This window comes from Haemaphysalis longicornis, unplaced genomic scaffold (assembly GCF_048455015.1).
Source record: "Haemaphysalis longicornis isolate Haplotype H1 unplaced genomic scaffold, Haemaphysalis longicornis Haplotype H1 scaffold_5, whole genome shotgun sequence".
NCBI classification, from domain to species: domain Eukaryota; kingdom Metazoa; phylum Arthropoda; class Arachnida; order Ixodida; family Ixodidae; genus Haemaphysalis; species Haemaphysalis longicornis.
In genome coordinates, this window is record NW_027526385.1 from 184963300 (window position 1) to 184987502 (window position 24203).

The 24203-nt window shown below is 50.2% G+C and overlaps 1 protein-coding gene across 1 annotated transcript; it reads left to right on the top strand.

The window, feature by feature from the left end:
• Positions 1 to 135: 135 nt before the first annotated feature.
• Positions 136 to 21912, top strand: LOC144140043 (uncharacterized). The gene is made up of 4 exons (XM_077672251.1): positions 136 to 183; positions 566 to 1204; positions 2628 to 3245; positions 21826 to 21912. The coding sequence occupies exons 1-4, from the start codon at positions 136 to 138 to the stop codon at positions 21910 to 21912; spliced, it is 1392 nt and encodes a 463-aa protein (XP_077528377.1).
• The last annotated feature ends 2291 nt before the right edge of the window (positions 21913 to 24203 follow it).

A 24203-nucleotide genomic window follows, 5' to 3' on the forward strand; every position in this document is an offset into this window, starting at 1 on the left:
GGAAGCATTGATGAGCTGAGAAAGTCTAGACTACAGCACGTGGAACTCGACTGTGCAGGCAAGACAGTTACAGCGACGGTCGACACGGGAAGCGAAGTTACGGTGGTACGAGAAAGTCTAGTCCCACAGGACGCTATGCAGCCATCGGGCACCATCAGGCTAGTTCCAGCATTTGGCGAGTCGGTTAGCGCGAGAGCGGTCAGAGCCTGCCTGCGAGTTTGAGGCAGGCCGTGTCGGTGGTCGGGAGCCCCAAGGTGCAGCTAATCTGTGCTGTCACCACCAATCTCGCCGAGGGACTAGACTGTTTGCTTTCAAGAGAAGATTGGGTATCTGCTGACGAAATGTCACCCCAAACGGGAGGCGAACAGCACGGTTGAAACTTTCGTCCCCTCAAGTGGGGACTGCGAGGTCGGCACCGGGGCGATCTCGGAACCGGCGGCTGCCGTGTGTGAGATTACGGGAGAGACGGCACCCGAAGCTCCGGCCGAGGAGATTGATGAGGTAGTCGAAGTTAAGGGCCCACGGGCAAGGCTACTGGCATCTCAGCTGGCTGATGACATCCTAGAAAGCTTGGGCCGACGCGAAAAGAGGGAAAGCCGGCATGTTTGTCTCTGACGGGTTGCTGTTTCATAGGGACACTTTAGCCGGCGCGAAAGTAACGCAACTTGTGCTGCCCTCAGAGAGACACGAGGAGGTACTTTTGCTGGCCCACGAGTCACTATGGGGAGGGCACTTAGGCCCCAAAAAGACGAAGGCTAGGATAAAATATAGCTTTTTCTGGCCCGGCCTAGAGGCAGACGTATCCCATCACTGCCAAACATGTCATGGCTTCCAAATCAGGGCAGATAGATGGCTCAGCGACCGGGTCCCTATTGTTCCCCTAACAAGGCCCGACCACCCATTCCAGGTAGTAAACGTGGACATCATCGGTCCCCTGGACGTACCGTCGGGTCTGGGGCACAAGTGTGCGCTCTGTCTGGTGGACCTCTGCACACGCTGGGCCGAAGTCGTGTGCCTGCGGTCACTTACGGCGAAAGCAACTTGCGAGGCTCTCCTGACAATATTCGGCAGGACTGGCATCCCTGAGTTAATATGCTCTGACCAGGGTACTAACTTCACGTCCCAACTGACACAAAGCTTTTTGGAAAGGTTGGGCTGCGCGCCATGCTTCTCGACACCGGAACACCCGGAGAGCAATGGGACGGTGGAGCGTTGGAATAGGGTACTTAAGAGTATGCTGTTTCACGTCATTGAGAAGGATCCAAGGAACTGGGATAGACTAGTACCGTTCGTGTTGTGGGCCTACCGAGAGGTTCCGCACGACACAACCGGAGTCGCCCCGTTTTGCATGCTATATGGCAGGAACCCCACAGGACCGCTGGCGATCCTCCAGCACAGTTGGACAGGGGAACTGCCTGTACCGGGCACATTAAAAGAGGAGCCAGCGAAATACCTACGGCAGCTGCGCGAGCAGCTAGAGGTAGCGGCGGGAGAGGCGGGGCCCACGTCCAGCGCAGGCCAGGGCAGCTACGCGCAGGCGTACAATAGAACCGCGTGTAACAAAACGTTCAGCGTGGGTGAACAGGTCCTTTTGTTCAACACGGAGGGTAAACGTAACACGCCCCGAGATGGTTGGGCCCATTCACGGTTGTTGCACAGGAGAGGCAGCATTCATACCGTCTCGACATGGGATAAAATAGAACTTCGGAGGGGCACGAGAACCGCCTGCGGCCTTACTACTGTCGCGTCAGTCACGTGGGGGTAGTGTTCGATAAAGATAGCGAGTTTGGGGACGTAGAGTGTGCCCCGCGCTTTATGCCGCCGTGTCGAAGTACCCTCCCCTTACCGATCGAGGACTTGTCACACTTAAGTGAGCGAGAGGGCTCTGAAATTGAAAGCGTATTTGCAAAACACGCCGACCTGTTCGATGGAACGCCAGGACTCGCCGCGGTGGGGCAACACCGAATCGAGCTGCAGGGAAGTTATGAGCCAAAGAGGGCTTTGCCTTACCGTGTTCTCGAGCTGCTCAGAAAAGAAGTCACCCACCAGGTAGACGAACTGTTAGAATTGGGCCTCATTTACCCAGTGGAAAGTGAGCATGCTCACCCGGTCGTTTGCGTCGGAAAAAAAGATGGGTCGTGGAGAATGTGTATTGACTACCGCAGACTAAATGCCGTGACTCGCACCGATGCATTTCCTATGACTCCACCGCAGGAGCTGATCCTGAAAGTGGGTCACTCGAGGTTTATCACAGTCATAGACTTGCGGAGGGGCTACTGGCAGGTGCCGGTAGCGCTGGAGCGCCAGCACCTAACCGCCTTCGTCACGCACGACGGGCAGTACGCGTGGCGCGTCATGCCGTTTGGTCTCAGAAATGCGGCAGCAACATTTCAGAGGATGATGAACACGTTGCTCGCCAAACACCGGTCCTACGCCGCGGCCTATCTGTATGACATTGCCGTCTTCTCTTCATGGGAGGAACACCTTAGGCACGTGGACACTATCCTCGGCTTGTTGATGGACGCGAGGTTAAAGGCGAGCGTTGAGAAGTGCCAGGTAGCTCAGGGCCACATTAAGTACCTCGGCCACGTAGTGGGCACGGAACGCACGGTCCCGATCCGGAAAAGCTGGCCGCAATCAGAGGTCTCGTGCATCCAAAGACTAAGAAGGAACTTCGAAGCCTCCTTAGCCTTTGCGGGTATTACCGGGAGTACGTCAACAACTACGCGGAGGTAGCGGAGCCGCTAACGTCCCTGACAAAGCGGGGTGTACCGAACCCGATTCCTTGGAGTAGCGAGGCCGAGCGGGCGTTCGAGCAGCTAAAGGAGTCCCTTTGCTCAGCCGCCGCGCTAAACACCCCTGACCCGCACCAGCCTTATTGGCGGTTTACTGACGCGTCTGAGGTGGGAGCCGGGGCATGTCTGGCGGAGATGGGGAAAGAGGGCCGCGAAAAGCCAATCGCTTTTGCCAGCCATCGTTTCACTCCAACCCAAACCCGCTGGTCAACCATCGAGCGCGAGGCGTTTGCCATTATTTGGGCATTTAAAAAGTTTGATTATTTGGTTTTTGGGGCAGAAGTCAATGTCGTGTCTGACCATAACCCTCGGTCTTACCTGACGACCTGTACGCCTCATGGGGCTGAATTGTCAATGTGGGCATTAGCCTTGCAATTCTACAACGTTGTGGTTTCTCACAGGAAGGGAGCAAACAACGCGAACGCGGACGCACTGTCGCGCCTTCACAAAGTTACTTGGGGGGTCATCATTGAATTGCCTCCCAGCCTTAACACCGCCACGAAAGACGTGAACGTTCCCGTTCACCCGTCCTTTTTCGTTGGTGGTGTGTGTGTGTGCCGTGGTTGTGCGCGACGAGATGCCTTGGGGGGTGTTCGATCCGTGCACCCAATGGACCGATCCGCGCACCGAACCGAACTTTCTGTGCACCGCAATTGAGCGAAAGCACAGCCGAACATTCTGGAATGAACGTTATCACGCTACGCCGTCAAGGAGGACATTTGCGCGCGTGCGCATAGTGGCAATGCAAACTGTCTTAACGTTTTATTTTCGTTGACTGCAGAATTGCCCGTGTTCTTTGCTACTCCTTATTAATTTTGTGCTTGTTGTCGAGTGCCGGAATGTTTGTGCGTGTTTGCAGTTATAGCGCGCATCAGTGGTAAGGGTTGAGTTGCCTCATTGTTCGCGCCGTTTACGCGCCCCGGAGACACGAGCCAATTTCTTTTTACACGCACTTAGTGTTTTTAGCAATGTCTTGGTGTGTTTTCGGTTTGCTAGAGTATTCCGTCCCTGTTGAACGGCTAGTGAATAGGTTGTGTTTGTAGCTTAGGTGAGAGAGAGGTCGGATCAGCTGTACTGCAGAAACAGAAGGGGGCTCAGTTGTGGTTATACCTAGCTCCTTCCACGTGTTTTTTTGTTTGTTTTTTGTTCCGCTGTTATTGCTGAAAGACAGGCGAAACGAGTGGCCCTTTTAAATTCTTTTCGGATTGACTGAACCAAGAGGTCCAGTAACCCTCTTAAAAGGGGGAGTTGTAAGGTCCACTTATGAGATTAGCGGCCAGGCGCCCGGGCTGCGCGTGGGAACCCGCCGCCCTGTCTAACGACGTAGCACTGCCAACACTACAGAGCAGTCGACGATAATTCGTCACGGCGCACACGGGAGACAAATCGTCTGGCCCACCGCATACCTCAGGGTTAATCCCCCCTCGAGAAGAAGACGGCGCCGCCGAATTCGAGGAACGTCGGCTAGAGCGCGGAGGGGGGGGGGGGATTACGGGCGTCTCCATTGTTGTCGCGCCCTGGTCAGCATGACGCACTGTCGCCGTCTTTCGCTTTAACTCCGCGGGGTCGCCCGAACTTGCTCGTCTGCAAGCGTGCCGTTGACCCGAAGATAGTGGCGCCTCGTTGAATATTCCGTTACGTGCTGAGTGACAGCTGTCTACGTGAATTCGGGCACTCCCATACGCGTGTACGAACGCTACAGGGGCATTCCCGAGAGAGGGTGATCTCGAGGTTTTATAAGGCCGAATTCGGCCGTTGGAAATTGTTCTTGTCTGAGCGCTGAGCTGCCAGTTCCTGGCGGGACAAGGAGTCTCGACCATTAACACTAGGTTGGGAGTTGTGAGCCCCCTAGTCGAGGTTAAGATCGCGTCGGAGGTTTAGGGTGGAGCGCCGTACCGGGCAACTAGACGGATCTTGCGGCGAGACAGGGTCTCAGCCGTTGTTTCTCGAGCGGTTTGTGTACGCTCCGAGAATAGGAGAGTTAGACGAAGTTGAGAAGCTCAAGTGATTTGTGCGCACTTGGAGCTAGCGTCTAGCTGCAGTTTGAAGTTTTTTTCTTTTTATTACTCATGTTCCCAGTTATCCTACTGTAAATAGCTGTACATAAACTTCCGTTTCACTTAATTAACTTCAACGCCTCGAGTTCGTCAATTCAACCGCCACCTCCAAGAACTTCAACACCATCGCCCTGCCAGCCTCCTGCCACATCAACCGGAGCCCGGGCGATTGGGTTCCTGATCGACACCGGACTTCGGAGAAACGGATCTTTACTCTTGTTGACAGTAAGAACTTCTGGATCTCTAGAGCCATGTTTGCCATGCGGAACTGGAGCAGGCACTTCCTACATGCGTTGTGTCGTGGCAAAATGTTTGTATGCGAGAGGATCTGAAAAGAGCACCTATCCGTCGGAGGTCACCTTTACGTAGCCGCAACAGAATCCACATGGATGATTTCATTGTTGAGGAACCCGTCAGTTGAACGATAGGATCCGCATTCTCCACAGTGAGGTTTCTACAATGGTCGTACACATCCTATATTATCTGTGTCGATCCCTTTTGAATAAGTGTATTTTGCAGTTAATTTGAGGGCGCTCTTAATACCCCTAATAAATACCTGGTATATGCTGGTTGCCGCAGTGGAGGGCTCCTGATTAGTTATCGTCACCGGATGATTTCTGACCTGACCGAAAATGTAAGGAAGTTTGAACTTTCCACTGTCTTTTGAGAAGTCGTCGCCATGGCCGTGTTAGAACCCCAATGCGACACCGCGATGTGTGGGTTATCTTGTTTCTGAAATTTATTTGTCGGCGACGGCGGGGGATGCGAAGTAGTTAAAAGCGGGTGGTAGTAGTTAAATTTCGCCTCTGCATCTTCTTAGTGACCGATGCAGACGAAATAGTGATGTTCTTTTGATGCGCGAGCCGAGAGGACGATCTCGACTCGCTCCGATGACCGACGACCGATGCTTGGAGCGGGTGAGGGATGAGGACTGCCTTCCTTGCTGGATATTAGGTTTATTTACACTATTTACATTACCCCAACTTTACATCAGGTCAGAGTGACGGTGACATTGTCACTCTGACAGCAGCAGCCTGTTCGGCCGAGATCTATACTGAACTAGATCCCCTCTCGACCGACCCTCGACAAAACCCAACACTCCGGTTTTGATAGCAAAAACCCCGCCTCCAAAAAGGGGGCTTTCAAGAAAGAGAGAAAAGCCTTTCAAAACAATTATTACAAACCATTGATTGGCCACAGGAACCAGCCAATCACACACATGTCCCCCCTGCGGTCACGTGAACTAACACTCTCTCTTACACACTCATAGTGCGTTTCCCACGAACGCCATAGCACCCGACAAGCTAACACAGGACATCTGTGGCCTAAGTGGACACACATTACGTTCAGCGGGCGGCATCTGCACAAAAGCCAAGCCGAGGGCCCGGAGCGGTCCTGGCGCGACTGATCTCCCTCCGCGCGGCGCCTCCCAAGACGCCATCCGTCTGCGTGCGCGGCGGGACAATGAGGGTTGCTAATTCCCTCCCAGACGAAGGGCGCCGCCGCCTGCCGCCAGTCCCACCGGAAGACGCGCTTCAGGCCCACTCGGTGGTCTCCGAGGCGATTGACCCGTCAACGACGACCGCCACCGCCGCCGGAGTCGAAGATTTAAAAACTTACACCGCGCGCGTTTTCAACACTAAGAGATACGATAATCTGGCTTCCAGTGAGCTTGTTATGCCGAATGACCCAGCCACCTCCGACGCGACAGAGATACTCAGGCTAATCGCCCCCGTCCTTTGACACACAAAAGGACGAGCACAACACACGCTCTCCGCGTCTCCGAACTTGGCGTCCGTGCGGCTACCTATAAGGGACCCGGGAAAGCAGCTACCAGCGAAGGCGACGCGGATGCATGAGCCCCCGGCGGCCTTAATTAATTACATGCGGAGCCCGAACTTAACAGTAGTCCCAATGGCTACATAAAGCGGATGTCCGGTTGCCCTGTACGACGCTGTTTCTGCTTGATTGTTTGTATATGTGGCCTTTCCGGTGACAACAGCAGGGTCCAGTTTTTGCGCGGATGTCTACAATGGTTATGGCTTGCTGCCGGCGGTAACGACTCCATAGAACCCTAACGTACTCCAGATTGCAATGTGACCTATATAAAAAGCATGGTCAGGGCTCTCAAGGTTAGTTTCCTCGTGGTTCGATTAAGTATAAAAGAGCAGAAGGCTGGCTTCAGCTTTTTTAATTTCATCGGAGGTTAGATTTTGTCAGTCGCAACAGCTTTAATAGCGGCGGTGGGTGTGCAGTATGTGAGCATCGAGGGTAGGTAGCTGTAAATATTTGCCACGCAGTTCGCAGATCAGGGGGACTAGCGAAGTATCCTTTGAAGCATGATTGTATGAATTGCGCCTTTGAGGTAAAGAGCAATAATCGCCTTTCAATTGAATTCAACTTTATTTACCAAGAAGGGAATACACTTTGATTTGCAACACATCATCTCGACCCTTAGCAACCTTGCTAGTTGCGGGCCCATGCAATATATACATCATATTGTCTCATTTCCTGCAAACCCACAGTAACCCAGTACCAAAATATAATCACTTTGCAATTTTTGGCCCAAGCTGACATAAAGTCTTTTAAGATTTATTTTAACATAAGAGTACATTTACCACGTGATCTTGGAACGCTTTTAGGATAACACGCGTACAACGGTGAGTGAATCTGTGTAGATGATGGACTTTTTTCAAAGTGATGTTGAACAATCTGACCAGCAACAACAAAAATGCCATACGCTTCTGCCGTGAAGATGCTCGTAATTAGATGCGTTGGTGTAGAGGACCTAAAGTTGGGTCCATTGGCACCACAGAAACCGCGATGGTAGTTTTTGATGCACCGCTAAAAATTGTGCAGCCTGGTATTTTTGCTGCAGATAGTGAAAATGCGGCAAAATCGCGATTTGTGGTACCCTGCTTTTCTGTAATTGTGTAAAGCACACCTCACACGATACAGGCCGGAACGCCAGGGGGCTATAAGGTCAATGGTAGATGTTTAGACCGTGTTCAAAAAGTGATTGACAGTTCAGAAGCTTCCCCTCTCATCCTAAGTGAGGAAAGCAGAGAAAGCGATGGGCGATTTAGAAACAGCTGTGATGTGGATGTATCGTTAAAAACAGGTATAAAAGGGTAGTTATCGATTGATGAGATTTTGAAAGAAGTTCGCTGGTATTCCAGGCACTATTTGTCGCATTCCACATGCAGGCTTTAGAAAGGGCTTGTATGGAAAGCAGAAGAGGAGAGGCGAAGCCCTAAGTGCAGCAGCACTGGGTCGAGCGTTTTTAGTGCTGCTTTTGTGGCCGACCCGTAGACAACACTTCCTTAATCCAAGCGAGACCAAACCAAAGCGGTATAAAGGCGCAGAAGGAGTTGTTTATCTGGACCGTAAGATTGGTGAGATAGGACTTTCAGAATATTCATTGTTTTTAGACATTTTTAGATGCGAAGCAGCTTATGGTCGGGGCTGCATTCCTTCCTCCCTGTCTCTGCCGCCGTCCGCAGTCCACTGCGCATGCGCACCCTCCTCCCTCTCCTCTACTCTCCTTGTCTCATCTCCCGTTAAAAAATGTGCCATTGTCGCGGCGGTGCCCGGTTTCGATCCCACGACTTTCTGGCCACAACGGGAGGTACGTGGCGCTCTACCCACGGCGGTGCAAAGTGACACGGGATCATGTGCTACGAACGCGCCTTATGTCCTTCACTCATTCAGATGGTGCGCGCCGTCAAGAAGAGGCGAAGCGAAGTAGCGCATCATGATGCTAATGAGCACCGACAGAAACGGCGAACTGAAAACTAATGGTAAATTGAGTCGACCCCATAGCTTCTTCGCATACTACTCAGGGTTCCCTTATGGGAAGATGGTGTAATTTTTCGTTTGAGTTTCTTTATGTGAGAGATGAATGTTACCTTTTCGTCCATCACTACACCCAAAAACTTGTGTTATTTTTTAACAGGAATTGGGTCACCATTGAGATTTATTTCATAATCGGGCCTTACAACGCGTCTACTAGAGTATACGACACAGGTACTTTTACAGGATTAAGTGGAAACCATTTTCGTCTGCTCAGCGAGAAATATATTTACCCCAAGCTGGACCTGACTTTCACATATGGACATGTTACAAGATTTAAAATATATTTCTACATCATCCACATAGACTAAACAGGAAATTGATGGAGGCAATGCTTTCCGAAAAGAATTCATCTTGATTTTAAACAACGTGAAGCTCAAAACTCCGCCTTGAGGTACGCCATTTTCTTGAATGTGAAATTTGAAAGTGCCGACCCGACTGTGACACGAAATGTTCATTTGGACAAGTAACTACCAGGAGCGTTGAACATATTACCTATTACACCCCAGGATTTTAAGGCAGCAAGAATGCCGTAACGCCATGCCGTATCATAAGCTTTCTCGATATCAAAAATAGTCATGCAGTACAACTTGTGTACAAAGGCTCTTTTATGTATGATTCTAAATCAACCAGCTGATCATTGGTGTATGCGCCGTGCTGAAGCTTGCCTGGCAGCCCTCGAGAAGAACGTTGACTCCAAAAAAGACACGATACTACGGCTTATCTTTTCGAGGAGCTTACACCGGCAGCTTGTAAGGGCAATGGGTCTATAGCTGGTGGGAGAGGAAGGGTCTTTCCCACCTTTTGGAAAGGCCACAACTATGGCCTCCCTCCAAGACCATGGAAGCTGCCCCGAAAGCCATATCTGGTTGTATAGGTGTAGGAGTGTCTCAAGAGTGTCTGCATGTAGGTGTTCTATCATAGTGAATGAAATGCTGTCTGCCCAAGAAGCTGAAGGCTTACAAGTGGGAAGAGTAACCTCCAGCTCATGAAGTGTGAATTCAGTGTTGTAAGCAGAATTGGACTTCTTGTCACGTAAGGGCTTCTTTTCTGCAGATGTTTTGTGTTGCATGAAAGTGTTTGTGTTGTGTGCTGAACCGAACACGTGTTGGAAGGGTTGTGCGAGTGTGTTAGCCTGGTCTACGAGTGTGTTCCCTGTAGCCCTTAGAAGGGGCAGACTGTGGGTCTGTTGTCCTTTTAGTTTTCGTATTCGTGTGCAGACCTTGTGTGTGTGTCTCTGTACCACTTGATGGAAGTGAGGAAGGCACGCCAACTCTTCCTTTTCGCTTACCACGCACACGCTTTCCAAAAGTCTTTGCACATTTAAAAGAAATGAGATTATCCGATGTGGGGTACCGGAAAAGGTAACCCCACGCTTTGGTCTGGGTTTCTCGCGCTTGCCTGCAGTCCTTATTCCACCGGGGCCTCCTTGGGTTGCGCGACGCACCGGAAGCCTAAAGAATGGACTTTTGGCAAGCGTCGAGGATGTACGCCGTGAGGAGTTTGGCGGCGTCATTTTCGTGTAAGTTTGCTATGGCTGTGTGCTGTAGTTTGGATGTCTCTGTAAATGTATTAGAGTTTGCTCTTGCTTCATTGAACATCTTATGGGAAGATAGACTGCTTGGAACTGTACCTATATATGTTAGTGAAGTGGGGAAATGGTCACTACCACATGGGTCTGTGCCCACGCCCAACTCAATACAAAAACGGAGAACTGCAGAACCAACGGCCCAGTTAAGATAAGAGTTAGTTGTGTCCTATGTTATAGTATGTAAGTTGTTTCTTGTTGAAAAGGCATGCTCCCGACAATCTTAAGAATTTTTCAATGAGGTGGCCTCGGGCATCCGTGCGAGCAGAGTCCCAAAGGGAATTGTGTGCATTCAGGTCGCATACGAGAATAAAAGGTTCGGGAAACCGATCTTCCAGACCCTCGAAATCTAAGTTTGAGAGCTGCTAGTCACGAGGGATGGAAAGAGAGCATGTTGTTATAAGCATATTAAAGATTATGGTTCTAACTACCCCCGCATGTAGGATGGTATGTAGTTGGACAGTGTGGCACGCCAAGGATTTTCGGGAAATGATGGCCACACAGCCTGAAGATGTTCCACCAGGATCCCTGTCCTTCCTAAATACCATGTAAGTATTCAAGAATTCGTTTTCCTGGAGTTTAAACGGGTTTATTGGAGACACATCATACTTGGCTGATTGGAATGCAGGAGTTCATAGACATCATCCAGATTTTTAAGAAGGGCTCTGCAGTTACATTGGATTATGTTTTCGTTTTCCATTAAGAACTGTTCAGAGCTACTAGAGTGGGTTGTTTATGTATGGTCTTTCGGGGCTTGAAAGGGATACTGAAGGGATTTGTTAACATTGCAGGATTACTAGCGCAAATTGAAGTCCGGAGTTCCTAAGGCCCTGTTTCGACCACCCTGAGCGCGTTTACGCAAATTTATTTAGTAGAAAAATCAGTTTAAAATGCTGTCCTCCTCTCTGCATCCTCGCCCATTTTCTGTGGCGTTTTCGTGTGACGTCGGGAGGAGATGAGCTGGCAATTGGCTGCGCTACTGCACGGCTCCGCGGCCTTCAGATAGAGTCGGTCGGCCCAGCGTTTCGTCCGCCGGCCGCCGACGGGTAGCCGTAATTCGTTCGCTCAGTTGAAACGAAGCCAGGACACGTTTGTGAACGGAACAATGTGCGGTTCTTTACTTCGTTAGTTTGTACACTGTATCTAGCTCCAAGTCAACGTCGCTTCACACAAGCGCTGCACAAGCGCACATGCGACGCTTCGCTGACTGGTGCGCCAGTAGGAAAATATAAGGCCCCTTGAAGGCGGGAGCAAAGTCAGCGAACTCAATATACGTACTAAGGAAATAAAATCCACTGATACTTTTACCGTAAAGCGTAAAACTAGGGTGCGGGAAGATTTCTTGTGCTGGGCGAACAAGCACAGCGGTCAGCAGCACGACTACGCATCTGCGAACGCTTTCCCGTCTAAGAAATGCAATTTCTAGATGTGAGATACTGTGGAGACTTTGGAGATGCTTACTGCACGACCGCAATGCAACAAATAGTCACCTAAGCTGCTTGAAATGCTAACACTAAATAAAAGTGTAAACTGGTTATACACTATATACCTTGTATTTACAAGCTCGGCAGCGCTCGCCCGTGGCCGATTGGTCTGGAGCGCTAGGTATGTCATTGCAATTGTTTTGCAAGTCACGAGTTCGAATCCCCGCGAGTAAAGGTTTTTAGATGCGACTGCATCTCATTCACTCGCCTTGTCCCTCCATACAGCGTTGTCCGTCGGCACCCCTCCCCCTACACTATAAAAAAAATAACAGTAGCGGCGCCCGGCTTCGATCCCATGACCCTGTGGGCGGAACGCGAGGTACATGGGGGTCTTCCCACTCCGCCACAAAACCGCGACAGAATCAAACGCCTCGAACGCGCTTTATATCCTTGACGCATTCAAACTACGCCAAGAAGCTACTCATACAACGCATGATGCTGCAATGATTAACACTTGCAATAAAACAAAAGAAGCTCCCATTTACAGCAACAATGACGGAGTAAAGGTCGTTACGACAGCGAAGCCCCAAGCATATCACTTAGAGAGATTGACCAAGTTTGGCCAATAAAACAGAATATTAATCATAAAACATAATCATACGCGTTCCTGACGCGTTTCACGCGATTGCAGAACCAATCCAACGGAAACACCAAGTGAACCACACGATGCGTCGCATCTACACAGGGTTCCCCTTGCGGGGAGGTGGGCGCAATTTTTTTTGTAAAGTAACTTTTTCGTTTTCCGCCGATGTTTCCTATACTGAGTTCACCTTTTTTTGTTCCGCAACGTTCATTGCTCCACGAAGTAGTTCAGAGAACGCGCGCAGGCTGACACTGGCGCGCCAGCGAGTTCTCATTGGCGTGCTGTTGCCATAAGCACCGACTGCTTGCGGGCAGTGGGCAAAAGCCAGAATCAACAGACCCTTTGGCCTGTGGGAACACGCTTTTTATGATAGAGACATGAGTGATGCAAGCTCCAATAATGGGGGAACAGCGCATGGCATTTGAGCGTCTGCGGGGACGCGGAGGGCGTTCAGCCACTGCGTAGGCCTCGGCTAGTGATTGCAACGATTCCAAGCCGTCCTGGGAGGCTTATCTTATGCATTTTACGCCGACAGCATGGCAGAAGCGCGGTACGGCGATTACTGAGATATTGAGAATGCCCACCCAACGATGCCATCGCATGTCAAGCACGTTGTTTTACAGCACCGAAACCGAAACTTGTTTGGTTGCTAACCTTGGGCATCGTCCAATCACGGTGCGTCTCCTCCCGTCGTCACAGCCTTTAGTTTGTGCAGCCGCCACAAACCGCGCATGGTAGTCTTTCTTCTTTCGCACTTTGTAAAATAATTACAGACATGTCAACCGGATAAACGATGAAAAGTGTGCTAATTTATGCCAGTCTACCCAGTGCAAGCCAAAACGGGTGCTTGACAAATTCAGTTCAGTGTCCCTTGAACCCTCGGAGGGGGTGTTTTCGGCCTTTCTGGAGGTTTGGATGAGGTGACCCACTCTTTCGGTGTGAAGCAGAAAGGAAAGATTCCACATCCATCTCCTCGTCACATTTCAGGGTGGGGGATGTACCCGGCGGACCAGACCCCCCAGACTTTGCACCGTTGCTGGTGCCCTTCCTTTCAGCCGTCACCACCGCGGGCGGTAGGAGCGCCATGAGTGGCGGTGCGGCAAGGTTGACAGCCACGGAGGGTCTCTCGACTTGCATCTCCACAGTGCCCGCAGATGTAGTGGGAACCGGGGAAGCAGAGGTGGGAGGAGCAGTCCCTTCGGTGCTTGATGCCACCGCAACCGCTTCGGGCTGGCCCGGCCTTGTGGTGCCGAGTTAGGCTGCCTTAGGCAACCTGGGGGGTGGGCGGGACCAAGTCTGACTGGCAGTGCTGTGTCCCTGCCCAAACCAGACGCCGCTCCGCACCCCGGCGAGCTGCGTCGGTGTACTTTCCCAGAGGGATATATGCGAACCTCTTTCACCACTCTGGGCAGGTGATGTTCTCGTTGACCTTCAAAGTAATGATCTGCTTTTCTTGTTTACACATTTCACAACTCCTATTGTAGGCAGCGTGCGGTCCTTGGCAGTTCGCACAAGCGAAGCTCTGGGATTCACAATTGTCGGTTGGGTGATCTTGTGGCCCCCATTTTGTGCACATCAGTTTACCACGGCAAGATGTGCCGTGCCCAAACCGCTGACACTTCAAATAGCGACGTAGGTTTGGTATAGGGCCGGACCGAATATCTCACAGTCTGCCTTGACCGACTCAGGAAGTGTTGAGTGGTAAAACGTAACGATTGTGCTTGGTTGCTATGATTTCGTTGTTTCGGCGTATAGTTATTCGCCTCACTGTCGTCGCGCCCTCATCTAGAAGGCCCTCGAACAGATCGGCTTCGGTCTCACTTATTAGATCACGATCAGAGATAACGCCCTCACAGCTATTAAGGGTGCGGCGGGGAGCGATCTTGAGGTCAATATGGGCCATGCGCTTTTGCTTGATGATGTTATACTATTGGAGTTTCTTTTCTTGTCCAATGAGGACTTCTCCCGTTGTGAGCTTCTTAGCATTGTGTAAATTACCGATGAGGCGTTCAAGAAACTTGGAAATCAAAAGACAGACTTGGAGGTGATGGGCTTTGACTTGTCAAGGGCTTCCATCAAAAAGCGCGCGAAATTATCGTGCTTTGGGAGAGATCGAAGGCAATGGAGGAAAAGAGACTTCGATGTGGACCCTTTTCAGCAACCGATCAGGTTTCGATTGGGCAGGGGGGTTAGGAAATACTGTATGCTTAACATTAGGCAGCGGACGGCGGTACTTTCTTCGCTCGTGTTACCGTCATACCAAGAGAGGTACCGGAGCTCCCAGACTGGTAAACAGACAGGGAGCCCATCTGCCGTTGCTTGACCTTGGCTCCGACGGCCACCGTTTGAGGTTTCCACCCTTAACATTAAAACTCATCGCCACGGTTGGTTCCATCTTATGTTTGGGGGCTCGGGGTCCACGGTGTCACCGATACCGTCACCAAGATTGCTCAAGGTGCCTCATACTGGGTTGTGGGGGGATACGCATTGAATAAATTTTAAATATTTTCAAGGCCCTGAATCTACAACTTCATGCAATTTCTTAGATTTCTATATTGGCGTGAACGATGCATTGTTTGTTTCCGCAAGTGTTTTGTTTTTATTGCCTATCCGCGACCGGTTGTATTATCTTAGGTTGAAGCAAAACGCGTGTATCGTTCACTCTTTTGGAATGCCGCGCACGCTATCTAATTTTTCTGGGAGAGTGTACTGCCCTCTTGTCACTGTACAAGAATGTTCTACTTTTACCACCGTTGTTCTCGTTGCTTTAATTACTCTGGAAAAACTGCGGATGAAGATACATGCTCGCAGGGTTAATGCTGTGATTTTTAATTTGATGACACTAGCCTGCACGCATCACTTTGTTGACGGTTCCTTTAGCGTTTGTATATTCCTTGAGTTATTAGCAGAGGACAAGTTTGCTCCATTAAACGTTTGTTCGTGCACGAAACCTGCATCATCCTTCGATACATGACATCTGGTGAGGTGCTGGGTACGCTCCCTGTATGCTTCCTACGCCGTATGGATGCCGCCAATACAGTCCAACTAGAGCCAGTCGCTGACTGCAAGATTCACCACCCGAGTTTGGTCTTCCACCAGAACCACCCATAAAACTTCCGCTGAAACCTACACCATGGGCTAGAGGAACACTACCGGTCTTCCTGAAGCCTCCCCGGAACCGCCATCGCTCCGAGGAACATCCGCTAAACACCCAGAAGAATGGTAGAAGTAGATGAAGTGCGCCCGGATCTCAAACAGGTGGGACGGCGAACGAAATTTTCGGAATGCGCTCCGGTATTAAAAAATTGCACCTCGCCCTTGGTTCGAGAACCAGATGAGATTCCGGACCACTCGAACTCAATTCAAAATCGAGCTTCTCAAGACCTTAAATACTTTTATGAGGAGGAATTAAGCTGAGGTTTTGCTTGACATGAGAACGAAAAACCTTAAAAGGGTGGATCGTGGCCTTTTTTTTAAGATGGAGAGATTATTTCGCCATGCGGACCCGGAGATTAGGAAAGAAAAAATTATACTTTTTAATGCGACGGCTACCGCAAAATCTGTTATCTTGCCTGGTTTAAAAGCCCCTAAACAGGTGTGCCCTCACTCGCGTCTGAATCGGTCGCGATGAAGCAAACGCTAGAGATTCGTAAGAGGCAGTACGATAACCCTGTGAATACCCTGGTTCCAGAAACTATCGGTACAGGCTTCATCAGCTGCGATACACTATGGGAGACCACCCACGCAGTAGACCATGAGGAGCTACGGAAACGTTTCCTAACGATGGCGCAACCCCAAGTAGCGTCATTGAGTGATGTACATCACTCAATGACGCTACTTGGGGTTGCGCCATCGTTGCACCAGTTCTTGCATCACTTCTTCGCGTATCACGTGATACGCGAAGAAGTGATACAAGAACTGGTAACACTACGTCTACCGAACCACCCCACGAGCCGCACGGTATGGCGTGCGCTGCTATTGTACTCCGCCCAATCCCGCTTGTTGCTACTAGCCAGCAGGAACCTTCATAACGCGGTCCATGGTCGCCCGCCCGACCCATTGTGGTGCAACACTCCGCCCAAAGACCGATATCTCAGGAGCCTCTGAGAGTCCACCGCTTTGCAAATACTGCGGTGAAGGCGGCAACATCGATCCACGCTGCACGTACAAGCGACTCAGGCTTCAATTTCTCTTTATCAACACACGTCGACCGGTGCCCGGTCAGCGTTCCCACGACATCGACGATAATCTGACCTGCAGCAGCCAGGGCCAAGCACGTAACAACCGTCCGCCGTCATCCTACCCATACGTATGTCAGAGCAACCGCAGCAACGCTGAATGCGCACGTGGTAGGTTTCCTCCATCCCAGAATGGGGAAATTCAATAATTTGAGCAGCTTGCCACAGTGGTGCAAGGGGGAGGCACTACAGAGCTGGGAGGCCACCTTATCCCCACACTGAAAGCGGATTCCAGAAGAGAGCGAGCATCCATACCCCAGCACTGCCAAGCCGTTTTGGACCGCACTGTAGAGCAAAGACCATTAAGCCTGCACACTCTTAGGCAAAAGGGAGCAAAATAGGGACTAAAATACGGTCGTTAGTCTTCTCGGGCAACCATTGATCTTCAAGTTGATTGACTGTGGCGGAGTTTGTGCCGTGGGCACAAATGCGGAACAAATGTTCGTCCCCGGCGATCTATAAGGTGTAAAGGGAAGCCGAAAGTAAACATTTAATATCTTTGCTATGTGGTTAATCCGCCGCAATGGCGTGGTCGTTCCCATTTCGCGCATATGGCTGGGGACAGTTTTAGATTTCTAAAACCCAAATGATTGCAGTCACTGGGTTTTTTACATTGTGTTACAGGGAAAAGATCGAGGTTAAATATAAGAAAAACACCTAGGGTTATTCGAGCGGCTGGTAATGGCAAGGACTGGCGAAGCGCAAGGGAAAAACGCTTCCCGGTGAGGTGACGTAATACGCTGTGGTGAATAAACTATTGGCGAGGTAGTAACGGCCAATGAAAGAGTTAAAGTGCTGCAAGAATAAGGCAGGTGTTACTGACAGTAACCAGCGTCGATTTCCAAGCGTAGTGAATATTTATATGTTTAATAGACGAGAAAAACGCCTTAGTTGCTGACGAGAGCAACTGCAAATGGAAAATTCTGGCTACATCTAAGCGTCTTCCAATTACCTTTTGCACTCGGTACATACTTGCCTCATGCACCAAAGCTATGACAATGCTGCAACTGCTGTAAAACCCCGCTGTATTTCACTGTCCGTCTAGCAACTAGCAACTCTAACTTGCTAATCAATGCCGAAGTAAGTTTTGCCTATGCAGGATAATAGGGTCTGTTTCTCTATTCTGGCACTCATACAGACGACCGCTTTCACATCCGATAGCTAGACGACGTTACATATTTAGCAAAAACTCCGGATATACATGGATCGCACTAATATGTGGGGGAACAAATGATTCGTCCGACCACCAAGCCACTTGTCTCAACTACGCGTCACGAACTGGAAACGGGAACACGGCTACTCGATGTGCAGCTATTTATAGATCGCATTGTTGTAGTCGCAGTAATAGACATGGAAACCCAATACTCAGTGATCAGCGGATCATTCGCGTCGAGACCAAAAAAAAAAAAAATGAAATTTGGACGGTCCGCACATAGGCACAACTGGGAGCCATGTCGTCACGCCTATGCGTCGCTTATCATTATAGACGCCACCGCGTACCCTGCTGCATTCGTCAAATGCTTAACTGCTCTCGAGACGCAATCCTGGCCATGGAGTTTTAAATGCAGAGCATTTCTTTAACTCACATGTAGCGTCCGCCGTCCGTCCGCAACAGCTAAGCGTGCAGGTGCGCCCTCTCCCCCACTCCTCCTCTACCGCATCACGCTACCCTCCTCGCTCTCAACAACAGGTCCCCACCCCTCCCCCTACAGTATATAAAAAAATAATAGTTATCGGCGCCTGGTTTTGATCCCACGACCCTGTGGGTGGAACGCGAGGTACATGGTGCTCTTTCCACTGCGCCACAAAAGCGACACAGAATCAAAGGGTACGAACGCGCCTTATATTCTTGACTCATTCAAACTACGTCAAGAAGCTGCTGGTACAGGGCAGCAGTTGCATCGATCTCGTCTTCACCAGTTGTTGCAACGCACGACCACTGCTTAAAGATCCCTTAACAGTACACTTTAGCGACCACGAAGCCGTCGTTCTCAGCGTCCAATACAACGACAACAGCAACAAATAAATAATAACGACTTACAACAACCTACTCCTTGCCTTCACTTCTGGCGTCACAAAAAAAAGAAAAATTGGGCCCGTCTGTCCACGAGGGGGGACTCGAGTCGCAAAATCACGAAAGTAATAATTAATATATGATAGAAATAATAATAAATAATAGTAATAAGCATTAATAGTTAAAACATTCACTATCACCCCACCACCACCCCCCAAACACCAACATTAACGCAATACACCCACCCCCTACGCGACGCATTTACTCGAGTCCCCCCTCGTGGGGAGTAGGCCCATTTTTTTTTCTTTCACTGATAACTGTGCAATTACGTATTTGGAGACGACGAAGGTCAGTTTTTTCCCCCCATCGCGTCGTGATGCCTAAAAAAACGCCAAACAGCGTCCTTTTTTAAGTATTGGTGATACCCACATCATCCTTAGTGATGATCCATGCGGAGGATGTTTCCTTTTTCGGGGAAGTTCCGGCAACACTGATCTTGCCAAACTTTAAAAAAGGAATTTGTAAGAGATGCGAAGAACTTCAGGAGTCATGGGGTAAAAAGAAAAAACGATGTTAGTAAACTTGACCTGGAATTATTTACATCTGTGTTTGCTATGAAAAAGTCGCCTTAAGGACAGGTGTGATGCACGTTGAGATATCTGTAGTTCTATTTCTGCAGGCTTCCATCCAAGACCACTTCCAACGAAGCTCATAAAAGAGGAGACAGCAATGAGGAAAGAATACTTCATGACAGCGCTAGTAGAGCGTGAAGTGGCGGCGACTGACGAGCTGAACCCTGTTCACATATGCTCCTGTGCAGGATACAAAAAAGTATTTCTGGTGCACCGTAGTTCTTGTGCTGTCAAGAAGAGATAGCGCCCAGAACGGGGCACTTTGAGTAATCTTGGTGACGGTATAGGCGACACCGCGGACCCCGAGCCCCCATACTCACGCTATAATCTACCCCGTGGCGAGGAGTTTTGACGTGAAGGGCAGAAACAACAAACGGTGGCCGTAGGAGCCCAGGTTAAGCACCGGCGGATGGGCTCTGTGTCTCTTTACCAGGCAGAGCTCCGGGACCTCTTTAGCTATCAGGGTAAGGGTGATAAAAAATGTACCTCCGTTCCGTGCATTTACAGTATATCATATGGTATTGTCGAACACCCGCACGCAAACGTGATCGGTTCCTGAAAAGGGGCCGCACCGAAGTATTTTTTCCCCCATTGCCATCTTTAACCTTTCCCGGACAGGGTACTTTTTCTCCATTTTCTAGGCATGGAGTCCCTCACTACCCAACCTCTTACATCACATCAGCCTTCTTGATTCCAAAATATGAAGCCATAATTGGAAAACCATATAATGCCAAAAAATATAGGACTGGTGAAAGCATCAGGCTACGAAGCTTTTAGCTCAAACTTGACGTGCTGATCTGAAATACAGGGCCACACCCCACCGGAGCCTCAACAGCCCCTAAGGTGGGATACCCGAGCCAGATTTTCTGAACGAAACGAATACCTATCCCCTTGCGCGCTTGAAGGATCAGGGCGTCACAGCCGTGAGGTGCATCACAATCAGCAGAGACAAGGAGATTCCCACAATACACGCCATCGTAACCTTTGACCGTTCAGCACTTCCACGACATAAACGCTGGTCTTTCCGATGCTCCATCCGTCCCTACATCCCGAACCAACGGCGCTATTTTAAGTGCCAGCGGTTCAGGCACCGTACATGTTCTTGCCCTTGCCGAACAACCTGTGAAGAATGCGTGGAACAAGATAATCCGAGCGTCAATTGTCCATCCAATGGCCTGTCTTGTGTCAACTTCCAGGGGCCGCACGCGGCACACTAAAGCCAATGAGAAAATTTCAACTAGAAAAAAAGATAATCAATATCAAGGTAACTGAGAACATCACCTTCTCAGATGCGGGGAAGAGGTTCGCCTCTTTACCCCTGGGGAAATATGGCAACGCAGGTCACCTGGGGTTTCCTGAGGGACCCAGGTTTCCACAGGGCCTAAGTTAAGATATCTGAACTGGTGGGAGTAAGGGTTAATGAAGAAACCTCAGTAACCTCAGATTTGCTGATGACGTTCTCTTGCTACGTCGGCAGACGAATTGCAAAGCATGTTTTCCGCACTGTACGAACAGAGTAGAACCGTGGGCCTGAAAATTAATATGCAGAAAACTAAAGCAATGATCAATAACCTCGGGACAGCACAGCAGTTTGGAATAGGGGGCGAGGTAGTGGAAGTGGTAAGAAAATATATCTACTTAGGCCAAGTTGTGACCCCAGATTCCAACCATGAGGCAGAGATAATTAGAAGGATCAGAATGGGGTGGAGTGCATATGACAGACATTCTCAGATAATGAACAGCAGCCTACCATTGTCGCGGAAGAAGAAAGTGTATGACAGCTGCATCTTACCGGTATTCATTTACGGGGCAGAAACTTGGAGGCTCACTAAGAGGGTTCAACTTACGTTCAGTACGAGTCAGCGGGCAATGGAGCGGAAAATGATAGGTGCAACATTAAGTAAAAAGAAGAGAGCGGAGTGGGTCAGGGAACAAACGCGTGTTAGGGACGCATTGGTAGAGATTAAGAAGAAGAAATGGACGTGTGCAGGGCATGTAATGCGAAGGCAAGATAACCGTTGGTCATTAAAGGGTAACACAGTGGATCCTTAGAGAAGGCAAGCGTTGCAGGGGGCGGCAGAAAGTTGGATGGCCAGATGAGATCAAGAAGTTTGCGTGGATAAATTGATCACCGTTGGCACAGGACCGAGGTAATTGGAGAATAATGAGAGAAGCCTTTGCCCTGCAGTGGGCGTAGTTAGGCTGGTGATGATGATGATGATGACCTGGTTCCGCCGCCCATTGGGTTGCCTCAGGCAGCCCAACCTGTCACCACACTGCTTGCGGAGGCAGCAGCGGTTGTGGTGCTAACCGTCACCGTCGGCACCAATGCTACTCCCGCTGCTGCCTACCCATCCTACAGTACTTTGGTAGGTGCCGAGAGGATGCATACCGGGGGCCCCGCATCGGCTCCCACCACCACCACACCGCCCGTGCCACCGCTGGTGCCCCAACACCCTCAGTGGTGGCGGCTAAAACGAAGGGTCCCAGTAACGGAGCCAAGTCCAGGGGCCCGGTCCGCAGGCACCCCTCTGACATCTGACGAGGACATAGATGTGGGGCCGTTCCTCCCTGCAACGCAGTGCAAGGAGCGGCCTCCGACGTCGAAGCCAACAGCAATACCCAAAAAGCCCCCTTCGAGACTACAAGCCCCGAAAGACAAGACATGAACACAGACACTCCCGTCTTGAACGTAAATAATAGGAACATAAACCATCATCCCATGGAACTGCAGAGGCCAGCTTAAATATCTTGACGATGTGTATGAGATGCTGCATGCCAATCAGCCAAGTATCAGTTCCAAAAAACAAATTTATTAAATAGGGACAAGGTGTTCAGAAAGAACACGGTAGGCTGTGCATACTCTTCAGGCGGTGTGGCCATTGTCGCTTGGAAATCCTTAGCATGCCACCCTCTCTCTTTAAACACTGTTTTTGAGGGTGTAGCAATCCGTAGGATAATATTTATTACGTTGATAAGGGTATGCTTCATTTATATCTTTCCTGATTTTGCGCTTGTGAGTTTTGACATCGAGACACAGGTGACCAGCTACCCGAACCATACATCCTCACAGGCGACCTTAATGCGTACAACTCTCTTTGGGACTACTGCCTGAAGGATGCCCGAGGTCGCCCTATAGAAACGTTTCTAACATCCTCTGGAGCATGCTTTTCAACAAAAACAGCCTACATACCGTACCCTAGGACACAATATATGCTCACATCTTGACTTGGCTATTGTTGCGGCAATTCTCCTTCCATGGCTTAAGGGGGGTCTGGGCACGGTCTCATACGGCAGTGACCACTTCCGAAATTCACTTGCGCATATAAGTAAAGGCCCAAGCAGTCCATCTTCTCACAAGGGGTGTAATGAACCAAAAGCAAACTGTAGTATATTCACAGAAATATCTAAACTACACCGAACATCCATAAAACACCTACACGTGGAGGAAGCAGGCGATCGCATCACGGCGCACATCCTTGATGCCGCCGAAGAGTGCATTCCCCACGCCTCCGTTGCCCAGCACAACCAAAGGAGGCCTTGGTGAAATGAGGACTGTAGGTAGGATTGAGGCGCTCAGAGGAAGGCCTAGGGTATCCTCGTCGATACCCCTCATCGCTGAAACTCCTCTCCTGTAAACGGCCAAACACTTGGAGAGCGTATGCGCCGTGAGTCGAAAAGGGGGAGTGGGCGCGCTTCCTCACACCCATAAACTCATACACACACAGAAGGTAGCGACACGAATACGCAACCAAACGGAGGACAGTGTCACATGAACGTATGGTGGTGTTGTCTTTACTAGCTCAGCGAGATGGGCGCAGGCAAGCTCTTGACGTATTTAAAGGGGTCCTGAAATACCTGAAATACCTTCTGAAATGTATGTACATGTACCCAAATAAAGCAATGTATTTGCAATCTCCTCCCGCAAGAATTTTGTTAAAGCGATGAGTATTAGCTGAGAAATCGTAAATCAAAAACCACGCATTATCGTCGCTCCGCCTTTCCTCCTCCTTTCCACTTACTCTCCGCTGTTGACGGCGCGCCAGCCTTGCCTCCCATGATGCTGCGCTCCGCAGCGGTGAAGTACTACCGCTATTGCGCTGCTCAGACTGTCGTCTGCTACGGGCAAGCTTTGTTGACACCATGAATCCCGCACTCCGATCAAGACTGGAAAAGCGAACGAGAAATCTGGCCGCATGTATGCGGCGGCCTGGCCTTGCCCTTTCGCAGTGTACGTTGCTGGCGGCACATGACTTTTTATCGGTGGCGAACTCGCAGCCGCACGGGGAGGGTCGTACGCTCGTTCCCTTGATGTACCGCGCACTGTTTATCCAAAAAGCGCCGTATCAGATGTGGCTCCGCTGGTGCCGGGCCTTATTTTGCGGAGGTGGTAATTCCTGCCGGCGGCATGTGAAAAAGACATTTTAAACCGATACAGAACCCGTGCACAAAACGCTTCAATCATGTGACCAGTTCAGCTTGGGGCGACGCGTGGTGGAGAGCGGCAACGTTGGCAAAACATGCTCCGGCGCGGCTCTGAGCTTTCTAGCGCTGGAGCGAGCGCCATTTTTTTGACAATGTCAAGCATCGGTTGCCTTGGCAACAAGGCACAAACCGCTCTAGAAGTCAGTTACGGTTCCGTGATCCCGGTTCAGCTCGGGGCCCCACCTCGCGACATGTGGGCACTGCAGGCGTACCACTCACTCCCATTGGGAAGTGCGAGATGCGTTTGGCATTACAGGAGGCGATGGTGTGTGTGTTGTGGACGCCTTTGTTTCGCGATGAAATGCGACGTTGTGCTTTTGCGGGTGGATAGTGCTTCCCAAGGTCTGGATTATCTTTCTCGAGCGACGTACGACTCAACCTCGCATGGGGTATGTGCAGTGTGCGTGGCTAAAAGCCATCGGCTTGTGCGCCAGAGTTAAGTGACTTGCTGTTCGTCCCCGCAAAGCGCGCGCGA

Excerpts from the sequence above, each read along its gene's own strand:
- LOC144140043 (XM_077672251.1), top strand. The coding sequence starts at position 136 with ATGCAGCCATCGGGCACCATCAGGCTAGTTCCAGCATTTGGCGAGTCG. Across the intron at positions 1,205-2,627 it reads ACCCGGAGAGCAATGGGACG|CTGGCCGCAATCAGAGGTCT; the intron begins GTGGAGCGTTGG and ends GATCCGGAAAAG. Across the intron at positions 3,246-21,825 it reads CACTGTCGCGCCTTCACAAA|TGCAAGGAGCGGCCTCCGAC; the intron begins GTTACTTGGGGG and ends CCTGCAACGCAG.